The 27,882-nt window shown below is 44.5% G+C and overlaps 1 protein-coding gene across 5 annotated transcripts in view; it reads left to right on the forward strand.

Annotated features, from left to right (window-relative positions):
- The first annotated feature begins 8,891 nt into the window (after positions 1 to 8,891).
- Positions 8,892 to 27,882, forward strand: part of LOC110525413 (transient receptor potential cation channel subfamily M member 3) — a 156,362-nt gene continuing 137,371 nt past the window's right edge. For 2 of the 5 annotated variants that reach the window (XM_036979558.1, XM_036979553.1), the window contains exon 1: positions 8,892 to 9,153. In XM_036979558.1, the coding sequence (XP_036835453.1) occupies positions 9,061 to 9,153 (93 nt within the window). In that variant the 5' untranslated portion in view covers positions 8,892 to 9,060. The remainder of the gene's footprint in view (positions 9,154 to 27,882) is intronic. The other 3 variants (XM_036979554.1, XM_036979556.1, XM_036979555.1) reach the window with 2 other exon arrangements.

The raw sequence follows: 27,882 nt of genomic DNA on the forward strand, positions 1-27,882 counted from the left end.
TGTAGATGACCTGGAGCCAGTGGGTTTGTAGGGAGGATATGAAGTGAGGGCCAGCCAACGGGAGCATACAGGTCACAGTGGTGGGTAGTATATGGGGCTTTGGTAACAAAACGGATGACACTGTGATAGACTGCATCGGAAGGAGAGTTGTATGGCATTGAAGCACGTCTGGAGGGTTGTTAACACAGTGTCCAAAGAAGGGACAGAAGTATACAGAATGGTGTCGTCTGCGTAGAGGTGGATCAGAGACTCACCAGCAGCAAGAGCGACATCATTGATGTATACAGAGAAGAGAGTCGTCCCAAGAATTTAACCCTGTGGCACCCCCATAGAGACTGCCAGAGGCCCGGACAACAGGCCCTCCGATTTGACACACTGAACTCTATCAGAGAAGTAGTTGGTGAAACCAAGGCTATCGAGTCTTCCCGATGAGGATGTGGTGATTGACAGAGTCGAAAGCCTTGGCCAGGTCAATGAATACGACTGCACAGTTTCTTATCGATGGCGGTTAAGATATCATTTAGGACCCTGAGGTGCACCCATGACCAGCTCTGAAACCAGATTGCATAGTGGAGAAGGTGCGGTGGGATTCGAAATGGTCAGTAATCTGTTTGTTGACTTGGCTTTCGAAGACCTTAGAAAGGCAGGGTAGGATAGATATAGGTCTGTAGCAGTTTGGGTTTTGAAGAGGGGGATTGACCGCAGCTGCTTTCCAATCTTTGGGAATCTCAGACGACACGAAAGAGAGGTTGAACAGGCTAGTAATAGGGGTTGCAACAATTTCGGCAGATCATTTTAGAAAGAAAGGGTCCAGGCCCGGCTGATTTGTAGGGGTCCAGATTTTGCAGCTATTTCAGAACATCCGCTGACTGGATTTGGGAGAAGGAGAAATGGGGAAGGCTTGGGTGAGTTGCTGTGGGGGGTATAGTGCAGTTACCTGGGGTAGGGGTAGCCAGGTGGAAAGCATGGCCAGCCGTAGAAAAATGCTTATTGAAATGTTCAATTATAGTGGATTTATCTGTGGTGACAGAGTTTCCTCTCCTCAGTGCAGTGGGCAGCTGTGTTCTTATTCTCCATGGACTTTACAGTGTCCCAGAACTTTTTTGAGTTTGTGTTGCAGGAAGCAAATTTCTGCTTGAAAAAGCTAGCCTTGGCTTTTCTAACTGCCTGTGTATATTGGTTTCAAACTTCCCTGAAAAGTTGCATACCACGGGGGCTGTTCGATGCTAATGCAGAACGCCATATGATGTTTTTGTGTTGGTTAAGGGCAGTCAGGTCTGGAGAGAACCAAGGGCTATATCTGTTCCTGGTTCTAAATTTCTTATTTACGATGGTGAGGAATGCATTTAAAAAAAATAACCAGGCATCCTCTACTGACGGGATGAGGTCAATATCCTTCCAGGGTACCCGGGCCAGGACGATTAGAAATGCCTGCTCGTGGAAGTGTTTCAGGGAGCTGTTGACAGTGATGAGTGGAGGTCGCTTGACCGCTGACCCATTAAGGATGAAGGCAATGAGGCAGTGATCGCTGAGATCTTGGTTGAAAACAGCAGAGGTGTATTTAGAGGGCAAGTTGGTTAGGATGATATCTATGAGGGTGCCGGCTTTGGGGTGGTACCTGGTAGGTTCATTGATAATTTGTGTGAGATTGAGGGCATCAAGCTTAGATTGTAGGATGGCTGGGGTGTTAAGCATGTTCCAGTTTAGGTCACTTAGCAGCACAAGCTCTGAAGATAGATGGGGGGCAATCAGTTCATATATGGTGTCCAGAGCACAGCTGGGGGCAGAGGGTGGTCTATAGCAGGCGGCAACTGTGAGAGACTTGTTTTTAGAGAGTTGGATAAAAAAAAAATAGAAGTTCAAGTTGTTTGGGTACAGACCTGGATAGTAGGACAGAACTCTGCAGGCTATCTCTGCAGTAGATTGCAACACCACCCCCTTTGGCCGTTCTATCTTGTCTGAAAATGTTGTCGTTAGGGATGGAGATTTCAGAGATTTTGGTGGTCTTCCTAAGCCAGGATTCAGACACGGCTAGAACATCCGGGTTGGAAGAGTGTGCTAAAGCAGTGAATAAAACAAACTTAGGGAGGAGGCTTCTAATGTTAACATGCATGAAACCAAGGCTATTACGGTTACAGAAGTCATCAAAAGAGAGCGCCTGTGGAATAGGAGTGGAGCTAGGCACTGCAAGGCCTGGATTCACCTTTACATCACCAGAGCAACAGAGGAGGAGTAGGATAAGGGTACGGCTAAAAGCTATGAGAATTGGTCGTCTAGGACGTCCTGAACAGAGAGTTAAAGGAGGTTTTTGGGGGCGATAAAATAGCTTCAAGGTATAATGTACAGACAAAGGTATGGTAGGATGTGAATACAGTGTAGGTAAACCTAGGCATTGAGTGATGATGAGAGAGATATTGTCTCTAGAAACATCATTGAAACCAGGTGATGTCATCGCATGTGTGGTTGGTGGAACTGAAAGGTAGGATAAGGTATAATGAGCAGGGCTAGAGGTTCTACAGTGAAATAAGCCAATAAACACTAACCAGAACAGCAATGGACAAGGCATATTTACATTAAGGAGAGGCATGCTTAGCCGAGTGATCATAAGGGTCCAGTGAGTAGTGAGGTTGGTTGGGGTCACGGCAATTCAAACAGCTAGCCGGGCCCGATGTAAGCCAATGGTCACTCGGATAGCAGCTAGCTAGCTGCAAGATCCAGGTGTAAATATCCAGAGCTTGTGGTAGAAATCTGAGGATATGGAGAGAAAATAGGTCCGGTATGCTCTGGTCTGAGTCGCGTTGTACAAAACTGGAGATAGCTTTTCAAGCTAAAGGATAGCTGATGACCCCTAGCCGTGGTTAGCTGAATACTAACGTTAGCCAGTGAATTGGCTAGCTTCTGTTGTGGATTTCAGATTTGAGGTGAATAATACTTTTATTATATAAATTGGTGAGGCGGGTTGCAGGAGAGTGTTTTGAAGTTGAGTTTTTAGAAGAAAAAATATATATATATTTGAAAAGATATGCAAAGAAAATATGTAAATATATATATACACGGGACACGACAAGACGAGGACAAAGGACGTCTGACTGCTGTGCCATCTTGGATGTTAAGTGAGAATGTGAATGGGGAATTGTGAGAATGAATGGGGAATTCAATTAAGTGATTGTCTTTGTTGTGTTTCTTTCTGTTTTCTTTATATAAAAAACAAACAAAAGGAGATCAGAATACCAATCTGACAGCCTGTATGTTTGGACTGTTTACCTGTGGGGAGTAATAAGTTCTGTGTGGCATGTGTTTTCAATGGTGTAACTGGGGAATAATACTGTGTGTGTGGTGTCTAGTTGTGCTGGGGTAACCTGTGGGGAGTAATACTGTGTGTACTGGTGTAACCTGTGGGGAGTAATACTGTGTGTGTGGTGTCTAGTTGTGCTGGGGTAACCTGTGGGGAGTAATACTGTGTGTACTGGTGTAACCTGTGGGGAGTAATACTGTGTGTACTGGTGTAACCTGTGGGGAGTAATACTGTGTGTGTGGTGTCTAGTTGTGCTGGGGTAACCTGTGGGGAGTAATACTGTGTGTACTGGTCTAACCTGTGGGGAGTAATACTGTGTGTACTGGTGTAACCTGTGGGGAGTAATACTGTGTGTGTGGTGTCTAGTTGTGCTGGGGTAACCTGTGGGGAGTAATACTGTGTGTAATGGTGTAACCTGTGGGGAGTAATACTGTGTGTACTGGTGTAACCTGTGGGGAGTAATACTGTGTGTACTGGTGTAACCTGTGGGGAGTAATACTGTGTGTACTGGTGTAACCTGTGGGGAGTAATACTGTGTGTGTGGTGTCTAGTTGTGCTGGGGTAACCTGTGGGGAGTAATACTGTGTGTACTGGTCTAACCTGTGGGGAGTAATACTGTGTGTACTGGTGTAACCTGTGGGGAGTAATACTGTGTGTGTGGTGTCTAGTTGTGCTGGGGTAACCTGTGGGGAGTAATACTGTGTGTAATGGTGTAACCTGTGGGGAGTAATACTGTGTGTGTGGTGTCTAGTTGTACTGGTGTAACCTGTGGGGAGTAATACTGTGTGTGTGGTGTCTAGTTGTACTGGTGTAACCTGTGGGGAGTAATACTGTGTGTGTGGTGTCTAGTTGTACTGGTGTAACCTGTGGGGAGTAATACTGTGTGTGTGGTGTCTAGTTGTACTGGTGTAACCTGTGGGGAGTAATACTGTGTGTGTGGTGTCTAGTTGTACGTACTGGTGTAACCTGTGGGGAGTAATACTGTGTGCGTGGTGTCTAGTTGTACTGGTGAAACCTGTGGGGAGTAATACTGTGTGCGTGGTGTCTAGTTGTACTGGTGTAACCTGTGGGGAGTAATACTGTGTGTGTGGTGTCTAGTTGTACGTACTGGTGTAACCTGTGGGGAGTAATACTGTGTGCGTGGTGTCTAGTTGTACTGGTGTAACCTGTGGGGAGTAATACTGTGTGCGTGGTGTCTAGTTGTACTGGTGTAACCTGTGGGGAGTAATACTGTGTGTGTGGTGTCTAGTTGAACTGGTGTAACCTGTGGGGAGTAATACTGTGTGTGTGGTGTCTAGTTGTACTGGTGTAACCTGTGGGGAGTAATACTGTGTGTGTGGTGTCTAGTTGTACTGGTGAAACCTGTGGGGAGTAATACTGTGTGCGTGGTGTCTAGTTGTACTGGTGAAACCTGTGGGGAGTAATACTGTGTGCGTGGTGTCTAGTTGTACTGGTGTAACCTGTGGGGAGTAATACTGTGTGCGTGGTGTCTAGTTGTACGTACTGGTGTAACCTGTGGGGAGTAATACTGTGTGTGTGGTGTCTAGTTGTACTGGTGAAACCTGTGGGGAGTAATACTGTGTGCGTGGTGTCTAGTTGTACTGGTGAAACCTGTGGGGAGTAATACTGTGTGTGTGGTGTCTAGTTGTACGTACTGGTGTAACCTGTGGGGAGTAATACTGTGTGCGTGGTGTCTAGTTGTACGTACTGGTGTAACCTGTGGGGAGTAATACTGTGTGCGTGGTGTCTAGTTGTACGTACTGGTGTAACCTGTGGGGAGTAATACTGTGTGTGTGGTGTCTAGTTGTACGTACTGGTGTAACCTGTGGGGAGTAATACTGTGTGTGTGGTGTCTAGTTGTACTGGTGAAACCTGTGGGGAGTAATACTGTGTGCGTGGTGTCTAGTTGTACTGGTGTAACCTGTGGGGAGTAATACTGTGTGCGTGGTGTCTAGTTGTACTGGTGTAACCTGTGGGGAGTAATACTGTGTGTGTGGTGTCTAGTTGTACTGGTGAAACCTGTGGGGAGTAATACTGTGTGCGTGGTGTCTAGTTGTACTGGTGAAACCTGTGGGGAGTAATACTGTGTGTGTGGTGTCTAGTTGTACTGGTGAAACCTGTGGGGAGTAATACTGTGTGCGTGGTGTCTAGTTGTACGTACTGGTGTAACCTGTGGGGAGTAATACTGTGTGTGTGGTGTCTAGTTGTACTGGTGAAACCTGTGGGGAGTAATACTGTGTGCGTGGTGTCTAGTTGTACTGGTGAAACCTGTGGGGAGTAATACTGTGTGTGTGGTGTCTAGTTGTACTGGTGAAACCTGTGGGGAGTAATACTGTGTGCGTGGTGTCTAGTTGTACTGGTGAAACCTGTGGGGAGTAATACTGTGTGTGTGGTGTCTAGTTGTACTGGTGTAACCTGTGGGGAGTAATACTGTGTGCGTGGTGTCTAGTTGTACGTACTGGTGTAACCTGTGGGGAGTAATACTGTGTGCGTGGTGTCTAGTTGTACTGGTGTAACCTGTGGGGAGTAATACTGTGTGCGTGGTGTCTAGTTGTACTGGTGTAACCTGTGGGGAGTAATACTGTGTGTGTGGTGTCTAGTTGTACTGGTGTAACCTGTGGGGAGTAATACTGTGTGTGTGGTGTCTAGTTGTACTGGTGTAACCTGTGGGGAGTAATACTGTGTGTGTTTGCAGTAGTGTAGCGGTTAACCTGTGATTTTGTGGTGTGATGCGGGTTGCTCCGTGTGGGTGTGTGTCAGTCTGCATGCAGCCACGACCCCGGTGTGGGAGAGGCCGTCAGGGCTCAGTGCAGCAATCTCGCTCTCCAAATAGATTCCATCTTACCAGTCACCACGGTGACCACAGACACTACTCGCTGTTCTCCCATGAGCCCCGGGCATCCTACTGGGAACCAGTCACATGACGACGTACCTGTCGAAATGTAAATCACTGCACTGATAGTATTGACATATAGTAGGACTGGTGTTATTGCTATTGCTAATGCCACCCCTTTTGTTCTTAACTAAACTCCTTGCACAGTAATGACCTCGACTGATACATTAGTCATCAACTCTCTTCTACAGATCCCCCCCACGGTTTGAAGTGTATTTGTCACTGTTATACCACACACACACACACACATACACACACACACACACACACACACACACACACACACACACACACACACACACACACACACACACACACACACACATACACACACACACACACACACACACACACACACACACACACACACACACACACACACACACACATACACACAATCATTGAATCACTGCTTATTGAATCTGTCTGTACCAGTCTGAACTTGTGAAGGCTGCTACTGAGGGGATCCATCATTTGCATTAGCATGACATTTTTTATCAACTTTTTAATTATTGGGTACTAAGAGGTGTTTGCAGCTTTGTTTCAGCTTGTCCCTTTGGACAATATGTTGTTGTGGTTATGGGGTCCTTTCACTAGGGAGGGGCTAGAGTAACCCAGACAAAAAAAACTGTCTGTCTTGAGCTTTCGCTAGCAAACTTGTATCGACTGGGTACAGCCCTCTAGCAAATTTGCAACATTATCGAACTGGGTCCAGCCATGTAGCGAATTTGCAACATTATCGAACAGGGTCCAGCTCTCTAGCGAATTTGCAACATTATCGAACTGGGTCCAGCCTGCTAGCGAATTTGCAATATTATCGAACTGGGTCCAGCCTGCTAGCGAATTTGCAACATTATCGAACTGGGTCCAGCCTGCTAGCGAACTTGCAACATTATCGAACTGGGTCCAGCTCTCTAGCAAATTTGCAACATTATCGAACTGGGTCCAGCTCTCTAGCGAATTTGCAACATTATCGAACTGGGTCCAGCCTGCTAGCGAATTTGCAACATTATCGAACTGGGTCCAGCCTGCTAGCGAATTTGCAACATTATCGAACTGGGTCCAGCCTGCTAGCGAACTTGCAACATTGTTTCAACTGGACCCTCACAGTTTCCATCGCCGATGAGTTCAGGACAGACACAGCTCTAGTCGGGTCCTGTATGTCAGCCCCTTTCCAGGGGTCCGGACTTTTCTTTTTAGAAAGAAGGTCAATTTTTCAGCAAGACGCATCAATTAATTAGTGTAGTGTAGGTGTAATGACAATCGCAGAATGACATCACACTTTCTGGTGTTTTGTAACAGGTGTGTCTTTCCCTTCATCAATTGGCAGGTGCACAGTGCACTGTTTGGATTATTTTGGAGTGGACCAACATGTGCTGGTAGCAGACTTTTTGAAGTGATTTGTTTGACAATCAGATGAAAACATCTTGACTGGTTGTGTTCATGCCACATGTAAAGGTAATCCATGTTGCCTGTTAAAGCACATGTCTTTGCTATTAGGCCCATCATTTTGTTTGTGCAGGTGCAAGAGTACGCACAAATAGGTGCGGGAATGTGTTGCTGTGAAAAAGTCCTGTGAAACAAAAATAGACCCCTGAATGTCACAGTATAATTTGCACTCCACACACACACACACACACACACACACACACACACACACACACACACACACACACACACACACACACACACACACACACACACACACACACACACACACACACACACACAGACACACACACACACACACACACACACACACACTGGAGAGAGTCAGTGGAAAGGGCAGAGAGAAAGAGAGGGAGGAGAAAGGGGGTGGGGATGGAGAAGAGGGACACTACAGAGAGTGAAATGGAGCAGAAGAAACGTAGGTCTTTAGAGTATGGACATTTTTACTCAATATTTTTAAGTGTGTGTTTGCCTGCTTTAGCATTCTGATGGTTTTATCAATATGGATGAGGATGACATGTGCATTCGGTATTAAAATTATACTGATTTGAATGCCATATCAGTTACATTTCTCCATATTCATCTCCATTTCAAATGAAGGGGGCTATATCTGTGACACTCACTCCTCTCGTTGCATCTTTCTTACGCGCCATACCTCTCTCCATCTCTCCCCTCTTTCTCTCACTTGCTCGCTCGCTCTCTTCTCCTCTCTCATCTCCTGTCCTCTCTCTCCTCTTTTCGCCTTGTGTGCTCAGGCTCTCTCATTCTCTAATTTATTTATATCTTCTCTCTTTCAATCTGCCTTATCCATTCTCTTTATTTCTCCATTTCCCCCTCTTTCTTTCTTTCTCTCTCTCTCTCTCTCTCTCTCTCTCTCTCTCTCTCTCTCTCTCTCTCTCTCGCTCTCTCTCTCTCTCTCTCTCTCGTCTTGGAGACAGTGCTGTGCTGCTCCCTGTCACTCTGCTCAGTTGACGGGCTCTGCTCTGCTCTCCCGTGCTGTGCTGCTCTTCTCTCCTTTCCTCCTCTCCTTTTTGCTGCTCTCTTCTCTCTTCTTTCTCCATTTCCTTTTCTTTGTTTTTTACTCTGTTCTGGAACGTATGCTCCGGGTGGACTGGCAGACTGGGATACTGGGATACCGCAGGTGGAGAGAGGGCTGGATGCTCCAGGCGTTCAGAACTCGGCCATCGGACCCTGTGGATCTGTGGGGAGGGGAGGGAGGGGTGGGGGAGAGGGAGAGTGGAAGGATTGCACCCAGGTGAAGGAAGGGCTGAGCTGCCGGGGGACCAAAACAAAGGTGGTGGTCTGGTGTTAGGGGTCATGCTCTGCCGGGATCTGAGTTGTTCTATTTGGCCGGAGACTCTGCTGCTTTGCCCCCTCCAAAGGGCTCTTTTCTTGGAAAAGCCAGGCGGGAGGAGCGGGAACCATGAACCAGCAGCTGGATGCTGCGCGGCCAATCAACTGGACCATTAGGAAACTGTGCGCTGCAGCCTTCCTACCATCTGTACGCCTGCTCAAGGTATGGGTACCAGAGTGGTCTGGAGTGGGGAGGGAGGTGGAGGAAAGGTGTAGTAGGAGAGAGGGAGGTAGAGGAGATATGGGACAGTGAATGGAGAGAGGATTAGGAGCAGAGCAAGAAGAGGGGGAGGTTGATATTGATTTAAGGTGGGTAGTTGTTTTTGTTTTTTTGCTCCATTCGATATACAGGTAACTGCTGAAGCCACACAGGAATATCCTGGTCACAGATCTGTTTGTGCTGTCTTACCAATTCCTATTTGGTCATTGACAAGATGGGCCAAACAGATCTGGGACCAAGCTGACACAGGATGGGGTTGTGAGGAAGAAAGGCCAGCAGAGGATTATACTGTGACTGTTTGGTGAAGATATCTAAGCAGTTAGGTTCAGATGGTATTACAGCCAATCCACACCTTCCTGTTTTCTGTCTGACAAGTGTTTTATTCTGGATGTGACTTCCCTGAGGTTGTCCTTGTTGGGTGCAAGAGACCATACAGCCTTCTCTGGCATTGGGCTGTGTGCGTGCACTGAATGTGCACATGCGTGTGTCCACTGCATGAGGGGCAGTGAGAAAATGTACGAGGAAATGTATTGGTTGTCACAGGATATTTATAGACCTTGTTATAAGCTGGTTTTATTTATTGTCTGGTATAAATTTATGACAGGTTGTTAATAACCAGGCATTTGATACACAACATATTACAGGTTGTTAATAACCAGGCATCTTGTCTTGGTTCTCCCCAGTCTTATTTTAATCACGCAACATCAAAGTCTCAAACCAAGTGTCTCTATGATGTTAAACCAGTCAAGATGAATGTGTGTGTGTGTGTGTGTGTGTGAAGCATTTGCATGTGTATGGCTCAAATAGATGATATTGTAATCACTGATGGTTTCTGTGTGCATCAGTGTAAGGCATTGACAGAGAGAAGTGTGTGTGCGAGGTTTTCTAATCACTGATGGGGCTAGATTGTGGGTCTGAGCCATCTCAGGAGTTGTCACAATGGCAGTGTAAGTTCATACACGTTCTGTATGCCTCTGGTTCTGTGTGGGTGTCCCCATATGAGGCCCTTTGATGCTACAGCCAAACTCTTGGACCTCATATCTCTCCCCCACACAAGCACCTTCACCTTCTTTCAACATATTTTAGAACAAATAGGGAATTATTTAAGAAATTTGCAAGGGTGCCATTATACTTGGCCACGATGTCTATTCAGAAATCAGTGCTGTTGGGACTTTTCAGTGCTGAGAGATGGAGGTTGTAACTGCTGTTATGTTGTCCATGGAGGTTCTTTCTCAGTGGTTGTAGATGGCTTTTGGGATTCACTACTTGATACTCTTTGCTCATGATGAAACAATGGTTGGAGGTTGTGATTAGAAATATTGGTTGTGCTTCTTTGGAAGTCATTCACTAGAATACAGCTCTTCTGTATACTAGTGCTTAATGTAGATAAATCATTTGTAACTTCACATTCCCTCAGATACCAATAGTCCCATCATGTCACAGCCACAGTCACACCTCTAAATGTCACACTCACAATCCAACCTGCTGACACACCATGGCCAAGTGTTGATTGGTCGGCACAGTTAATCAAAAAGCCATTACCACTCTCACCATGTGTTGCTACGGTAACAGCCCACCATGTGCCCTTTCACAGCCTGGGAGAGTAGCAGAGTGGATGATGTGCATTAGGTAGGTGACACACAGATACAAACCGATCGATTAAAGATTGATCATCTGGGGGACATCAGGGGTTTTAACCTCACGGTGATGCTACTGGATCAACTGTAGGTCACCTGATCCTTTTAAAGGACAGCAGGTTACTTGGTGTGACAGATTACATTCCCTGGTGTTTGATTGGTGCTGTTATTGACCTATCATGGTACGTCTTCTAACCCAATTGTTCTCTTTGTCAGCACCCTTGCCCACATGGATTTACAGATCATTCAGAATAAGGATGAATGTCTGCCAGGGTGGATGTGAACAGTGAAAATAAAGCGTTGGACACTCATGGAGCCAGCGTGCGATGGTAATTCAGTGAGTCTGTGCCATGATTCATTCCCGAGACATACTGGCAATGAATCAAGTTCTCTGGCAGGTGTTTTCAACAAGTAATTAAATCCCCCATTATAACAGAGTTTCCTCTCAACCTTCCAGATGACAAGCAATTGGTCAAGTGTCGGCCCCCAAGAGAATAATGTCTCCATTATGGAGGGAAATAAGTGTTTGCTGAATTGGTGACTGAAATGATATAGTCTAGAGAGGAAACACCCATTAGTGTAAGCTGCTGGACAGCCCTCACTTGAGCAATCACAATATTTTCATCTCACGCTTTTTGGCATATTCTTTGGCTTATCGTTACAGATGACTTTTTTCTGAAAGTAAAAGGTGTGACATACAAAAAGACAGTTGCCCTGAAACTGAATACCTGTCCCCTTCAATCTGCGGTTGCTATTATATTCTTCCTCTTTCTATATTTAAGATTTCAGCGCTTTCCTCTCCTCTTTGTATCCCTTCTTCCTCTGTCCCTCTGCTGGAAGAGGTTCTTTCTTGGCACCTTTCTCATCCTCTCTGTTTCCTCTCCCTCTGTAGGAGAGAGACTCAGATAGTGAGTGTGTTATTCATTACTGAATTGTCTTCATGCCCCCTGGAGTTGCACAAGAAGTGTGAAATGCTCTCCTTTTATTCAGTCACTGTCTCCCACTCTCCCCCTTCTCTGTCTCTCCTTTGGTTTGTCTCTTTCGCTCTCTCTCTCTCTCTCTCTCTCTCTCTCTCTCTCTCTCTCTCTCATCATGCTCCATGGGTATGAAGCCTTCCAATGCCAATTTTAATGCTCCATCTTATGCAAAGTGCATGGAAGGGAGAGACCGCCAAAGAATCCATTTGAGTATCACAGTAGCAGTTATGTAGCTACAGCTCCTAGGGTGAGGAAATGGAACTGCAGAATAGTCTTATACAACAGCTCCGGTGTCTATTTATCATTCTCATGTGCTATTTTTACACTGTTCATATACAAATGTACTTATATACTCAGTGTTATCTATAGGTGGCGCTCTTACTGAGTTGGTATTTGGAGTGGGTGGCCTCTACAGTTTAAGTTAACCTTAGACAGACTGATCAGTTCAGGGGAGAAAAGTGTCCAAGAAATAGACAATTTGTCAATTATTGTAAACAGTTGTGGAATAGCTGGTGAGAATTCTGCATTGTTGTTGATTTTGTTGTGGACTTGGTTGTAGTCTAAACCCAGCTAACAATTTCTGTTTACCCCAAACTCTCAGAATGTTTGCAGGGACGTTTTGAGAATGTTGTGCTATTATAAAGTTTTCTAAAAGTTCCCCCAAAAGTTTGACAGAGGTTCCCTCGGATGTTCCCATGACATGGCTATAATGTTTTCTCAATGAGCGTTTGATTAACATATTCTAAAAATGTCAAAAACAAACATTCTCCAAATGTTCTTAGAACCATTATGGCATGTACTTCTACTAATGTTTGTCATATAATATTACCCCGGGACATTTTTTTAAATATTCATGGGATCTTGTCAAGCTAGTTGGAAACCAAATTGGGACCCCATTGGAACGTAAAGTTGTAGGAACATTCACTGTTTGCTGTGATTGTTTAATTCTTCAAAATTGCTGTCTCAGTTATGTTGGGTAACGTACAGTGCCTTCGGAAAGTATTCAGACCCCTTGACTTTTTCCACATTTTGTTACATTACAGCCTTTTTCTAAAATGGATAAAAAAAAAAAAACCTCAGCAATCTAAACACAATACCCCATAATGACAAAGCAAAAACAGGTTTTTAGAAATTTTTGCAAATGTATTAAATCTAAAAAACAGAAAACCTTATTTACATAAGTATTCAGACCCTTTGCTATAAGACTCAAATTTCAGCTCAGGTGCATCCTGTTTCCATTGATCATCCTTGAGATGTTTCTACAACTTGGTTGGAGTCCACCTGTGGTAAATTCTGTCAATATAAGGTCCAACAGTTGACAGTGCATGTCAGAGCAAAACCAATTCATGAGGTTGAAGGAATTGTCCGTAGAGCTCCGAGACAGGATTGTGTCGAGGCACAGATCTGGGGAAGGGCACCAAAACATTTCTGCAGCATTGAAGGTCCCCAAGAACACAGTGACCTCCATCATTCTTAAATGGAATAAGTTTGGAACCACCAAAACCCTTCCTAGAGCTGGCTGCCTGGCCAAACTGAGCAATTGGGGGAGAAGGGCCTTGGTCAGGGAGATGATCAAGAACCTAATGGTCAGTCTGACAGAGCTCCAGAGTTCCACTGTGGAGATGGGAGAACCTTTCAGAAGGACAACCGTCTCTACAGCACTCCACCAATCAGGCTTTTATTGTAGAGTGGCCAGATGGAAGCCACTCCTCAGTAAAAGGAACATGACAGCCCACTTGCCAAAAGGCACCTAAAGGACTCTCAGACCATGAGAAACAAGATTCTCTGGTCTGATGAAACAAAGATTGAACTCTTTGGCCTGAATGAAAGGCGTCACATCTGGAGGAAACCTGACACCATCCCTATGGTGAAGCATGGTGGTGGCAGCATCATGCTGTGGGAATGTCTTTCCGCGGTAGGGACTGGGAGACTAGTCAGGATCAAGACAAAGATGAACGGAGTAAAGTACAGAGGGATCATTGATGAAAACCTGCTCCAGAGCGCTCAAGACCTCAGACTGGGGCGAAGCTTCACCTTCCAACAGGACAATGACACTAAGCACACAGCCAAGACAACACAGGAGTGGCTTCGGGACAAGTCTCTGAATGTCCTTGAGTGGGTCAGCCAGAGCCTGGACTTGAACCCGATCGAACATCTCTGGAGAGATCTGAAAATAGCTTTGCAGCAATGTTCCCCATTCAACCTGACATAGCTTGAGAGGATCTGCAGAGAAGAATGGGAGAAACTCCCCAAATACAGGTGTGCCAAGCTTGTAGCATCAAACCCAAGAAGACTCGATGCTGTAATCGCTGCCAAAGGTGCTTCAAGAAAGTACTGAGTAAAGGGTCTGAATACTTATGCAAATGTGATATTTCCATTTTTAATTGTTTTAAATGAGCAAAAATGTCTAAAAACCTTTGTCGTTATGAGTTATTGTGTGTAGGTTGATGAGAAAAAGTAACAACACTTTCTGAATGCACTGTAGTTAAAAATAGAAAAATCACTTTGATATGTGTGTTAGGCCTTTTCGCTCTAGGCTTATCAGTAATCTGTATACTGCATTCATCAGGGTTGAATCAAATACATGAATAGGTTGGGCTGAAGCCTCTCCTGCAGATTTCTTGACTGCTGCACAGAACAAACGTTGTACTTCATTACCAACCCAGATGAATAATTTAGATTGTGAGAGGGATTGTTTCAATTGTTGTGGCTTTTGGAAAACTAGTGGTTATCACATTCAATTAGCCATGTTGCGTGATACTGACACGAGTCACAATGCATGTTATGTTCTCTCTGTTTGTGGTCCGAGAACACTCACAACAGTGTCATTTCTGAGTCAGAGCAATCTATTTGTAAAATTATTTGAGTGAAGGATGCTTTATCGCACTATGTGTGGTGCTCACATTTAACAATGCACAATTGTTCTGTTTTGGATGGAGGTTTAATTAACCACATTATATCTCACTATATCAGTCTTTCTCCTCATCTCATTGGAGTAACCTATTCCTTCATCTCTTTCACTCACTCTCTCTCTTGCCTTGCTCTACACGTCCATGTTCTTATAACCTAAATAAGTAGGTGCAAATGAGAAATGTTATTTGAAAGTTAGTGAAGTGAGAGTCCTATAGGTGTGAACTTAGCTAGGGTATGTGAAGAGTGTTGTACAGAGGACATATAATCATGGAAACCCTGAGGGAACATCTCTGTCACGACTTCCGCCGAAGTCGGTCCCTCTCCTTGCTCGGGCGGCGTTCGGTGGTCGACGTCACCGTTTTATTAGCCATCACAGATCCACTTTTAATTTTCCATTTGTTTTGTCTTTGTTTTCTACACACCTGGTTTCTATTCCTCAATTACATGTTCATTATTTAACCCTCTGTTTCCCACATGTTAGTGTGCGTGTTTATATATTGTTCATGTCGGTTCTTGTCGACTGGTTATTGTTTGCCGGGTTATGTATTTACGCCCGTTATTTTCGAGTGACCGGTATTTCTCCGCACCGTGAGGATTGTCTGTATACTGGTGCTGTCGTGGAATTAAATACCTTGTAGACTCATCTCTGCTCTCCTGCGCCTGATCCACCTCCTGACAGTCTCTAACTTTCGTGCACTTTGGTGTGTAAACACGCTTCAGCCTACTCCAGGAGCCTTGGAAAGCTTTCACCTTCATGTCTAAATTAATCAAACGCTACACGCATGAAATTACAATTAAGACATTATTTCACTAACTAGGCAAGCGAAGAACACAAGCTCGCAATTAAGACCTCAGTCGTTTGTTTTCACTCTCAGACGTTTATTTCCCGTTGGCATGGCTCCCACTAGGCATCTGAAATGAAAGGGCCCGTTCTCAGACAGTATTTGCTTTCAGATTTGAAACGCTTTCTGAGAAAACAAAGTAATAGTTGGAAATAAACAGTCTGAATAAGATGTCGTGCCACTTAAATAGGGGCCTACTGTAGCTGTGTTTTATCTCTATTTCCAGTGCTGTACATCACCTGTCTATCATGCTTCGAAAACTTCCAAAACAGAAGCACGGTAAAGATGCTTGCTATTGGGGCACTGAGGAGGGGCCTGGGTCCGATGCTTGGTGAACCATAATAACCCCAATGTGCACATGTTCAAATCCCACTCCTGTGCTCCTGGAAGAAAGTCATTTTCAAGCCCCTGCCCACGTTCCCTCTACACTCTTAGAAAAAAGGCTTCCAAAAGGGTTCTTTGGCTGTCCCCATAGGAGAACCCTTTTTGGTTCTAGGTAGAATCCTTTTTGGTTCCTTGTAAAACCCTCTGTGGAAAGGGTTCTACATTGAACCAAAAAGGGTTCTTCCAATGGTTATCCTATGGGGACAGTCAAATATCCTTTTTAGGTTCTAGATAGCAATTAGTTTTTCTAAAAGTGTACCAATCCACCCCCACTCCAACCCCTATCCCATTATCCATGACATCAGCAAATGTATGTCTCTCTGTTTGGACCTTGGAAACCCAGGACTGTCTCTCTGTGGGGACCTTGGACCCCCAGGACTGTCTCTCTGTGTGGACCTTGGACCCCCAGGACTGTCTCTCTGTGTGGACCTTTGACCACCAGTACTGTCTCTCTGTGTGGACCTTTGACCCCCAGGACTGTCTCTCTGTGTGGACCTTTGACCCCAGGACTGTCTCTCTGTGTGGACCTTGGACCCCCAGGACTGTCTCTCTGTGTGGACCTTGGACCCCCAGGACTGTCTCCCTGTGTGGACCTTGGACCCCCAGGACTGTCTCTCTGCATGGACCTTTGATCCCCAGTACTTTGTCTCTGCTGCCGTCAGTCAGCGGGTGGGAAGTTATGGGTCTTTCTTGGGATGGAAGACTATTTGATCATGTATGAGGAGGAAGTAATGTATCTGCCTCCAGAGCTGTGCTTTATGGAATCTCAGTAGACAGTTCAACATGTAGTACGGTACCCTGCAGGGCAGTTAGAATACAATGTACTTGTGTTTGTTTTTGAATGTGTGGGTGTATTTGTGTTGTGTGTGGGTGTGTGTGGTGCCTGCGTGCATGTGGTACGTACATGCGTGAGTGTGTGTGGCCTGTGTGTGTGGTTCCAGAAGTCATCGCACCTTGTCATGACTGTCTTATGCACCCTCTACACACACACACACACACACACACACACACACACACACACACACACACACACACACACACACACACACACACACACACACACACACACACACACACACGCACGCACACACACACACGCCCTATTTCACACACCAGGGTTTCATACACACGCACACACCCTATACACACACCAGGGTTTCACACACCCTATGCACACATCAGGGTTTCACACACACACACACACACACACACACACACACACACACACACACACACACACACACACACACACACACACACACACACACACACACACACACACACACACACACACACACACACACACTATTTAATACCCCAGGGTTTCATACACACACACACCCTATGCACACACCAGGGTTTCACACACACACACACCCTATGCACACACCAGGGTTTCACACACACCCTATGCACACACAAGGGTTTCACACACAACCTATGTACACACCAGGGTTTCATACACCCTATGCACACACAAGGGTTTCACACACCCTATGCACACACCAGCGTTTCACACACAACCTATGTACACACCAGGGTTTCATACACCCTATGCACACACCAGCGTTTCACACACAACCTATGTACACACCAGGGTTTCATACACTCTATGCACACACCAGCGTTTCACACACAACCTATGTACACACCAGGGTTTCATACACCCTATGCACACACCAGCGTTTCACACACAACCTATGTACACACCAGGGTTTCATACACTCTATGCACACACCAGGGTTTCACACACCCTATACTCTGGACCCTGATCTCTCTTTTGACAAACATATCAAGACTGTTTCAAGGATAGCTTTTTTCCATCTACGTAACATTGCAAAAATCAGAAACTTTCTGTCCAAAAATGATGCAGAAAAATTCATCCATGCTTTTGTCACTTATAGGTTAGACTACTGCAATGCTCTACTTTCCGGCTACCCGAATAAAGCACTACATAAATTTCAGTTAGTTGTCCCACAACTGTCCCAGAGTCTGTTTGGGCTATTTATTTCTCGACAAGCTGACCAATAGAAAAGGTCAACTTTTCTACTATGGGGGATAGTAGATTGGCATAGACTCATAGGCGGCACATCCATAAGTCTAGGGGAAGCTAAGCTTTCCCTAAGTAAATTGAATTAAATTGCCAAGATTATATAGCCTAATTAGCCTACTCCTGTCTAAACTGAAATAAATCTAATCATTCAGAATAGGCTACTAAAGCATGACTTGGCCACAGAGCATCATTAGCTTCCCCTTTTCATGTCCTCCTCCAGTTTAGATGGATGTCATATTCTGTATGTCTCCCCTTCCCCTTCTCATAGGCCTATTTTACGGACAAGGTCGTTTTTATCGATCTGTTTGTCAATGTCAGCAGAGTAGGCTACTAAAAACATTCTGCTAATGTCTCCAGTCAGATAAAGTGTAGTAGAATTGCATGAAATGTGTTTTCCCGTGCAAGGAAAGAAGAAACTGACCTGATATAGCCTATAGCCTGTTCTGTACGTGCTCAGCCATGCATTGAGCGGTATTTTTTGCAAATAGTGATTTACATTATTAGCCTAAATTATTAATATCAAATCTACATAAGTCTGCAAATGTAATGATGCATGGAATGCTTTAATATGAAGGTGCATTTTTATGGTGAAAATGTGTTTCCCCAAACCTGAAACTCACGCACCTCCTATGATTAGGCTAGTGATGTTGCTGTTTGTTACTCATCTTGTTGGCTGAGGAAACGTACATGTGGACAGCTATTCTATCTTCAAAGTGCGCGGTAAGGAAGCACATCATTGCATCCTCGACTTGTTCTGTTAAGATGATTTACCATAATATAAATATTATTTCTGTCATTCTGAGCACCGTGGGTGGACGCCCTAATCTGGTTACACACCCAATGCATATGGGTCCGGTAAACTTCTCAAATGTCTGGTCAATTTTTTATTTAACCTTTATTTGACTAGGCAAGTGAGTTAAGAACAATTTCTTATTTACAATGACAGCCAACCAGGGAAGACTGGGTTAACTGCCTTGTTCAGGGGCAGAACGACAGATTTTTACCTTGTCAGCTTGGGGATTTGATCCAGTAACCTTTCGGTTACGCACACACTCACACACACACAGGCACCCACCCACAACATACTTGCATCTAGATGAAAGTGCCTCATTCCACATTCTAAGCACACAGTAAGAAGGTAGCACTTAGACTAATTGATTAGACTGATTTAATAATGCTCAGTGCACCCAACCAAAACCTTTTCCCTCTACAAGATTTACTTCCATCAAGCAGCTAGCTCACCTCATGTTGAAATACAGGGGGACAGGGTGTGTGTGCGTGTGTGTGTGTGTGCCTGTGTGTCTGTGTGTCTGTCTGTCTGTCTGTCTGTCTGTCTGTCTGTGTGTCTGTCTGTCTGTCTGTCTGTCTGTGTGTGTGTGTGTGTGTGTGTGTGTGTGTGTGTGTGAAACCCTGGTGTGTACATAGGGTGTGTGAAACCCTGGTGTGTACATAGGGTGTGTGAAACCCTGGTGTGTGCATAAGGTGTGTGTGTGTATGGAACCCTGGTGTGTGCATAGGGTGTGTGAAACCCTGGTGTGTGGATAAGGTGTGTGTGTGTGTATGAAACCCTGGTGTGTGCATAGGGTGTATGTGAAACCCTGGCGTGTGGATAAGGTATGTGTGTGTATGAAACCCTGGTGTGTGCATGTATGTATGTTTTCTAGGGTGTGTTTATTCTTAAATGTTTAAATGTTCTTTGTGTTTGACATGCATGTTATTGAGTGTGTGCATTCATAGCTTTCCAATTGTCCATAGTCAAATCAATTTATCAATACAATTCTGTTTGATGATTTATCTATGTTCATGTGGTATATTACACTCAAGGTTGTTAGAATAACGAAGATTTCGAATAAGGGAAGCAAGAGGACAGGTAGAAAACTGTACACATGTCCAATTTACACTTTTAGCTTGTACCAAAGGTTGTTTGCTCTCTCTGGGTTATAAAACACCAAGAGCGAAGTCAAGTTGTATTGTGATTCTAGTCACAGATAAGGCATTTCGTTAGGTCTAATGAGACAAAGTGAAGTGCTTTTTAAGGAGTATTACCGTTGGGGAATGTCATAATGGGACAAACGTTTAATTTCATCACTCTGGACAGCAAACAGTACGGTAGAAGTATGTACTTCAGCCTTTGTGTGGAATGACTCTGAATAGCCTTGGTCCTCTATGACAGGCTGGCCATTAGAAGCCTGATGGAGTCCGTGTTAATAATTGAGGGATCTTTGGTAAGCTCAGTATGAAACACTTAAGACCGGGACTGGTTCATGTCATGATCTGACTGCTGTAGACTGATTAAAAGGCTGGAAACGAAAAGGGAAACGGTGGCAACGTCTGCTAGCTGGCTTCGCTTCTTGACCCAGTTTAATTAACACTACAGCTCAACTGTGGGGGGAGAGCTCGACTCGACTCCACGTACAGAGTATCATGCATCTATCATACAGTATCTAGGGGCCAGGAATGGGTTTTATTTAGGGGCCAGGAAGGGGTTTTATCTAGGGGCCAGGAGAGGGTTTTATCTAGGGGCCAGGAAGGGGTTTTATCTAGGGGCCAGGAAGGGGTTTTATCTAGGGGCAAGGAAGGGGTTTTATCTAGGGGCCAGGACGGGGTTTTATCTAGGGGCCAGGAAGGGTTTTTATCTAGGGGCCAGGAAGGGGTTTTATCTAGGGGCCAGGAAGAGGTTTTATCTAGGGGCCAGGAAGGGGTTTTATCTAGGGGCCAGGAAGGGGTTTTATCTAGGGGCCAGGAAGGGGTTTTATCTAGGGGCAAGGAAGGGGTTTTATCTAGGGGCCAGGAAGGGGTTTTATCTAGGGGCCAGGAAGGGGTTTTATCTAGGGGCAAGGAAGGGGTTTTATCTAGGGGCCAGGAAGGGGTTTTATCTAGGGGCCAGGAAGGGGTTTTATCTAGGGGCCAGGAAGGGGTTTTATCTAGAGGCCAGGAAGGGTTTTTATCTAGGGGCCAGGAAGGGGTTTTATCTAGGGGCCAGGAAAGGGTTTTATCTAGGGGCCAGGAAGGGATTTTTCAGTCTATAGATAGGGCCCATACAACCCTGTCCCTTTGTATCATGTCAATATCATGGTCATCTCTATTTCTATCTCTATTTTCTTTGCCACTCCCAGTGTTAGGAGCCTGGTTTAGTACTGCAGTGTGAAACCCAAAAGCAGAACACTGAGACAGATGGGTTTTCAGTGTAAGGGGGTGTGAAAGAGAAAAGGATGTTTCTAGACAGACATACTTGGCTTTGATCTGAGAGAGCTTAGCAAAAAAGCAACCCTGCTCTCTCTCGCGCTCTCTCTCTCTTTGTCTTTGACTCGCTCTCTCTCTCTTTGTCTTTGACTCGCTCTCTCTCTCTCGCGCTCTCTCGCTCTCTCTCTTTGTTGTTGTCTTTGTCTCTCTCTTTCTCGCTCTCTCTCTTTGTCTTTGTCTCTCTCTCTCTCTCGCTCTCTCTCTTTCTTTGTCTTTGTCTTTTGTCTCGCTCTCTCTCGCTCTCTCTCCTTGTCTTTATCTCTCTCTCTTTCTCGCTCTCTCTCTTTGTCTTTGTCTCTCTCTCTCTCTCGCTCTCTCTCTTTGTCTTTGTCTCTCTCTCTCTCTCGCTCTCTCTCTTTGTCTTTGTCTTTGTCTCGCTCTCTCTCGCTCTCTCTCGCTGTTTGTCTCTCTCGCTCTCTGTCTTTGTCTCTCTCTCACCCTTTCCCGATCTCTGTCTCTGTCTTTGTCTCTCTCTCTCTCTCTCTCTCTCTCTCTCTCTCTCTCTCTCTATCCTTCTCTCTCTCTCTCTCTCTCTCTCTCTCTCTCTCTCTCTTTCTCTCTCTCTCTCTCTCTCTCTCGCTCTCTGTCATTGTCTCTTTCGCTCGCTGTCTGTCTTTGTCTTTGTCTCTCTCTTCGTCTCTGTCTCTGTCTTTGTCTCTCTCTCTGGCTCTCTCTCTTGCTCTCTGCCTCAGTCTTTGTCTCTCTCTCTCTGTCTATGTCTCTGTCTTTGTCTCTCTCGTGCTCTCTCTCGCTCTCTGTCTTTGTCTCTCTCTCACTCTCTCTCTTGCTCTCTGTCTCAGTCTTTGTCTCTCTCTCGCTCTCTGTCTCTGTCTTTGTCTCTCTCGCGCTCTCTCTCACTCTCTCTCACTCTCTGTCTTTGTCTTCGTCTCTCTCTCACTCTCTCTTTTTTTCTCTGAGATTAAACATGCAAATCTCTTTAATGTCTAACATATGTTTGACTCTCCACATTAAGGCTACATGTTTATTTCTCTTCCTAGGTTCGCTCTTTCCCTTCCAAGGTCTTTCTACCCGTATATATCTCTCACATTCTGTCCATTCTGGTAATGATATCCCACTGCGATTGATGTCACATGCATCGTATTACTCATGTGCTCTCGCACCCGTAAGTGCACTAGAATGGTTTGAGATTGTTCTACCATGGCAACTATAGACATCCTCTGTAGGGTTTCCATCCTCACTTGTGTATATTCAGCTTAGAGTTTTTCAGACATTTTGACAATGTCAACCACAGAATAAGAAATGATATCCAGCATTCTAACTCTTTGATGTCCAGTCCGTCTCAGTTGTGTGCATGTTCGCATAGTGATTCAATGGAAACAGATATTGTAGTCTTTTCTTCCTTCAAAATATTTTTGTGTAATCCAAGGCTTCTGTGAACTGTTTATAGGGAATCAATACCTTGGTCTTTTTTGGTCCCAAGCCTGTAAAATACCTGAAATTTCTCTCTCTCACTCTCTCCCGCTCTCTCGCTCACTCTATCTCTCTTGCTCTCTTTCTCTCTCTCTTGCTCTCTCTCTCTCTGTCTCTGTCTCTGTCTCTGTCTCTCTCGCTCTCTCTCTGTCTCTGTCTCTGTCTCTCCTGCTCTCTCGCTCACTCTATCTCTGTCTCTGTCTCTCCCGCTCTCTCGCTCACTCTATCTCTCTTGCTCTCTCTCTCTCTCTCCCTCTCTCTCTCTCTCTCTCTCTCTCGCTCTCTCTCTCTCTCTCTCTCTCTCTGTCTCTGTCTCTGTCTCTGTCTCTGTCTCTGTCTCTGTCTCTGTCTCTCTCGCTCTCGCTCTCGCTCTGTCTCTGTCTCTGTCTCTGTCTCTGTCTCTGTCTCTGTCTCTGTCTGTCTCTCTCTCTCTCACTCTCTCACTCTCTCTCTCTCTCACCGCTCCAGCAAAGCGTATTGTCTTAGTGGTAATTGTTTCTCTCAGGTCATTAGCAGTGATTCCTGTAGAGCAGCTTTATTACTGTTCTGCTTCCTCCCATATATTTCCCAAGTCGAACACACACACACACACACACACACACACACACACACACACACACACACACACACACACACACACACACACACACACACACACACACACACACACAACAATATAAACACCCTCAGTGCAGACCCCAGCTGGTTTTTGAAAGCTGTGTTGCAGTATTAAGCCTTCATTCTCCTTAATGAAGACGTTGTTCATGAGACGTTGTTCATTTTCTCTCACTCTTATCTCTTCTCCTGTTTGGGGAAATGGTGCGATAGGACAGACCATTTGGGAGTGCTGTCAACGACTATGTAGTTAACAGCATATGTTCACATCTGTGCGTGTGTGTGTTTGTTCTCAAGTGTGTGTGTGTGTGTGAAACTGGCTTTCATGAGGACCGCCACAGGAAAAGAAGACCCAGAGTTACCTCTGCTGCAGAGGATAAGTTCATTAGAGTTACCAGCTTTAGAAATTACAGACACATCTCAACAACTGTTCAGAGGCCGAATTGCTGCAAAGAAACCAACATGAATGGACACCAATAATAAGAAGAGACTTGCTTGGGCCAAGAAACACGAGCAATGGACATTAGACTGGTGGAAATCTGTCCTTTGGTCTGATGAGTCAAAATTTGAGATTTTTGGTTCCAACCGCCATGTCTTTGTGAGACACAGAGTAGGTGAACGGATGATCTCCACGTGTGTGGTTCCCACCGTGAAGAATGGACGAGGAGGTGTGAAGGTGTGGGGGTGCTTTACTGGTGACACTGTCAGTGATTTATTTAGAATTCAAGGCACACTTAACCAGCATAGCTACCACAGCATTCTGCAGTGATACGCCATCCCACCTGGCTATTTGACCAAGAAGGAGAGTGATGGAGTGCTGCATCAGATGACCTGGCCTCCACAATCACCTGACCTCAACCCAATTGAGATGGTTTGGGATGAGTTGGACCGCAGAGTGAAGGAAAAGCAGCCAACAAGTGCTCAACTTATGTGGGAACTGTTGGAAAAGCATTTTGAGAGAACGTGTGCAAAGCTGTCATCAAGGCAAAGGGTGGCTACTTGGAAGAATATAAAATATAAAATATATTTTGTATTGTTTAATACTTTTTTTGGTTACCACATGATTTCATATGTGTTATTTCATAGTTTTGATGTCTTCACTATTATTCTATAATGTAGAAAATAGTACAAATAAAGAAAAACCCTTGAATGAGTAGGTGTCCAAACTTTTGACTGGTACTGTATGTGAGTGAGTGAGCAGCGCGAGAGAGAGACAGATGGTGTGGAGAAGGTAAATGAGATTGTGTGTCATGAGTTATAGGCCACGCATAAAAAAATTTAGTTGGTTTGTCTGTGTGTGCGTGAGTGAGACAGGGAGGTAAGTGGGATATTGGAATGTGGAAAATGAAAGTGACTGCCATGGAACAAGGCTATTTCTGTCCCCTGTTCCTTCTCTCCTCCCATTTCCTGTTCTTTTCCCACCCCATCTCCGGTGCTGTGGTTACATCTATCCACCTCTTCAACTCCTCCATTCCCTCGTTCTCTCCCTCACATCTCTCTTCTCTTCTCTTCTCTCTCTCTCTCTCTCTCCCTCTCCCTCACCCCTCTCTCTTTATCTCCCCCTCTCTCTCTATGTTCCTCTCCTCTCTCAATACAATTCAATTCAAAGGGTTTTATTGGCATGGGAAACATATGTTTACATTGACGAGGCAAGTGAAATAGATAATAAACAAAAGTGAAATAAACAATCAAATGAACAGTAAACATTACACTCACAAAAGTTTCAAAATAATGACTATGTACAGTGTTGTAACAATGTGCAAATAGCTGAAGAAAAATAGGGAAAATAAACAAGCATAAATATAGGCTGTATTTACAATGGTGTTTGTTCTTCACCGGTTGCCCTTTTCTTGTGGCAACAGGTCACAAATGTTGCTGCTGTGATGGCACACTGTGGTATTTATCCAATGGATATGGGAGTTTATCAAAATTTGATTTGTTTTCAAATTCTTTGTGGGTCTGTGTAATCTGAGGGAAATATGTGTCTCTAATATGGTCAAACATCTGGCAGGAGGTTAGGAAGTGCAGCTCGGTTTCCACCCCATTTTGTGGGCAGTGTGCACATAGCCTGTCTTCTCTTGAGAGCCAGGTCTGCATACTGTCAGCAGTGTGTGCAACTGGTTAACTGAAGTCAGGTGCAGGAGAGCAGAGATGAGTGAACAGACACACTTTATTTTGCAGAAGGAAAACATTTGGACGCTATAACTGCGTAACGACAAAGGCAAACGCGAATTGCGCACTCGTCACACAAATAATGTACAGCATACAATACTATGGGTTCCAAACCCGTGGTTTCCAAACCCAAAGACCCGTTGAAAAACCAGCATGAAATGTCACACATGACACGTAACAAACAATTACACACACAGACATGGGGGGAACAGAGGACAATATACACATAGAGTGATGAGGGGATGTAAAACAGGTGTGTGGAAAAACAAGACAAAACAAATGGAAAATGAAAGGTGGAGTGGCGATGGCTAGAAGACCGGTGACGTCAACTGCCGAGTGCCGCCCGAACAAGGAGAGGAGCTGACTTCAGCGGGAGTCATGACACATACTGTATGTGTTCAAGGATATGTTCATTGAGACTGTACATAGTCAAAGCTTTCCTTCATTTTTGATCAGTCACAGTGGTCAGGTATTATTTTTATGGCCAAATAGCACTCTAGTTTGCTCACTTTTTTTGTTAATTCTTTCCAGTGTGTCAAATAGTTATATTTTTGCTTTCTCAGAATTTGTTTGGGTTTAATTGTGTTGCTGGCCTGGGGCTCTGTGGGGTCTGTTTCTGTTTGTGAACAAAGCCCCAGAGTCAGCTGGCTGAGGGGACTCCTCTCTAGGTTAATCTCTCTGTAGGTGAGGGCTTTTTGGTGGAATATGTGGGCATCGCTTCTTTTTAGGTGGTTGTGAAATTTAACGTCCCTTTTCTGGATTTTGATAGCGAGTATAGTCCTAATTCTGCTCTGCATACATTGTTTGGGGTTTTGCTTTGTAGACATAGTATATTTTTGATGAAATATGCATGCGGAGTTTCAGTTGGTTGTTTCTCCCATTTTGTGAATTATTGGTTTGTGAGTGGACCCCATACCTCACAACTAGGCCTGTTGTAGTGACCATATAGCTGCCACACTGGCATTCATGAGTCATGACTGCAGTAAAATTCAACATGACCATTGATTCATGGTAATCTCCTCTTATGCACTCTGGACATAGGTTAGTAGTACCGAGGGCTGTGGCAGTCATGACATTTTGTCAGCAGGTGATTGTCAAGCAAATAACTGCTGGTCTCACGGTAATTGACCGTTAATTAACGTAACAAGTTTAGCACATCCTGGCTTTTCACACATAGCCTACAAGCCACTGATGCAGACCTTGGGAACATCTGCATTTTAAAAAGTATACTAAATCAATTTACTATAGCCTACACCATCACAATAAATCCATTATTTATTTTAGACCGGTCTAAAGAAACATGATATGATGAAAATGTAGTCCATTTCAGAAGAACAGAGTAGCATACTCTGAGTTGTCCTTATGTTAGCGTTTCACTGTAAGGGCTACATAAATCAAATGAATTTTTATCAGTCACATGTTAGTCACATATTAGTCACAAATACCTTCCAGTGAAATGCTTAATTACAAGCCCCTAACCAACAATGGGGCTCGCAGTTTAAAAAAAATACGGATACACCTGTTGTATTCGGCGCATGTGACTAATATAATTTGATTTGATTTGATGTTAGGCCCTGATATGGCTACGCCATATGGTTGTGGGCTGTACTAGTTCGTTTAGCAGACAAGATTTGCTTAGAATTCCATTGTATTATTTTGTATTATTTCATAGTATGATTGAATTCCATGCAATTGCATTGCTGAATAAAATAGAAAGCGTATTTTCTCCAAAGGAAGTGCGCACACTTTATGTTGAGAGGATAACAAACAAACAGGTTCTCCTATATGCTTCATTTTGAGTTATTAATACAACTTTAGGCTGCATGATGCGGACTCTAATGATGATTTGAAAAAAGTTTCATGAAAGGAATGAGCTCTGATTTATTTATTGTGCAGGCTGCACACACTTCATCAGTCTCTCATTCACAATTTGACAAGCACTTGATAATATTCTCACCAGGCTTCGTGCCCTTGGGCTGAATATAATAAGTATAATTCCCTTCTCCTGGCTGCGTGCTCTGGCTCTCTCAGATATTTCATTTCTTATTAGCCAATGCCCGTAACGGAATCGGTTCCTTCTCACAGGCATCTCAGCTAAGAAGTTGGCTAAGTGAAGACAGACATCCGGGACGCAACTGAGCGCGTATTGGAAGAACTGTCCACATTTACTTTACGTCAGCCAACAAGATGAGTTGACCTAACGAACAGCAAAAACACTAGCCTATGTCAATCTAATATCCCCCATAGTGCAAAAGTTGACCTATTATATTGGTCAACGTGTCCTTCTGTGCAAGAAAATAAATATTCCAAACTTACTCTGCGAGAGTTGTAGGATACGATAGATCCCAAATTAATACAACCACTCACATCAAAAACACTTTTCAAAGCAATGAAGCAAACGCAAC

Source organism: Oncorhynchus mykiss, chromosome 6 (assembly GCF_013265735.2).
Source record: "Oncorhynchus mykiss isolate Arlee chromosome 6, USDA_OmykA_1.1, whole genome shotgun sequence".
In the NCBI taxonomy this organism is placed as follows: domain Eukaryota; kingdom Metazoa; phylum Chordata; class Actinopteri; order Salmoniformes; family Salmonidae; genus Oncorhynchus; species Oncorhynchus mykiss.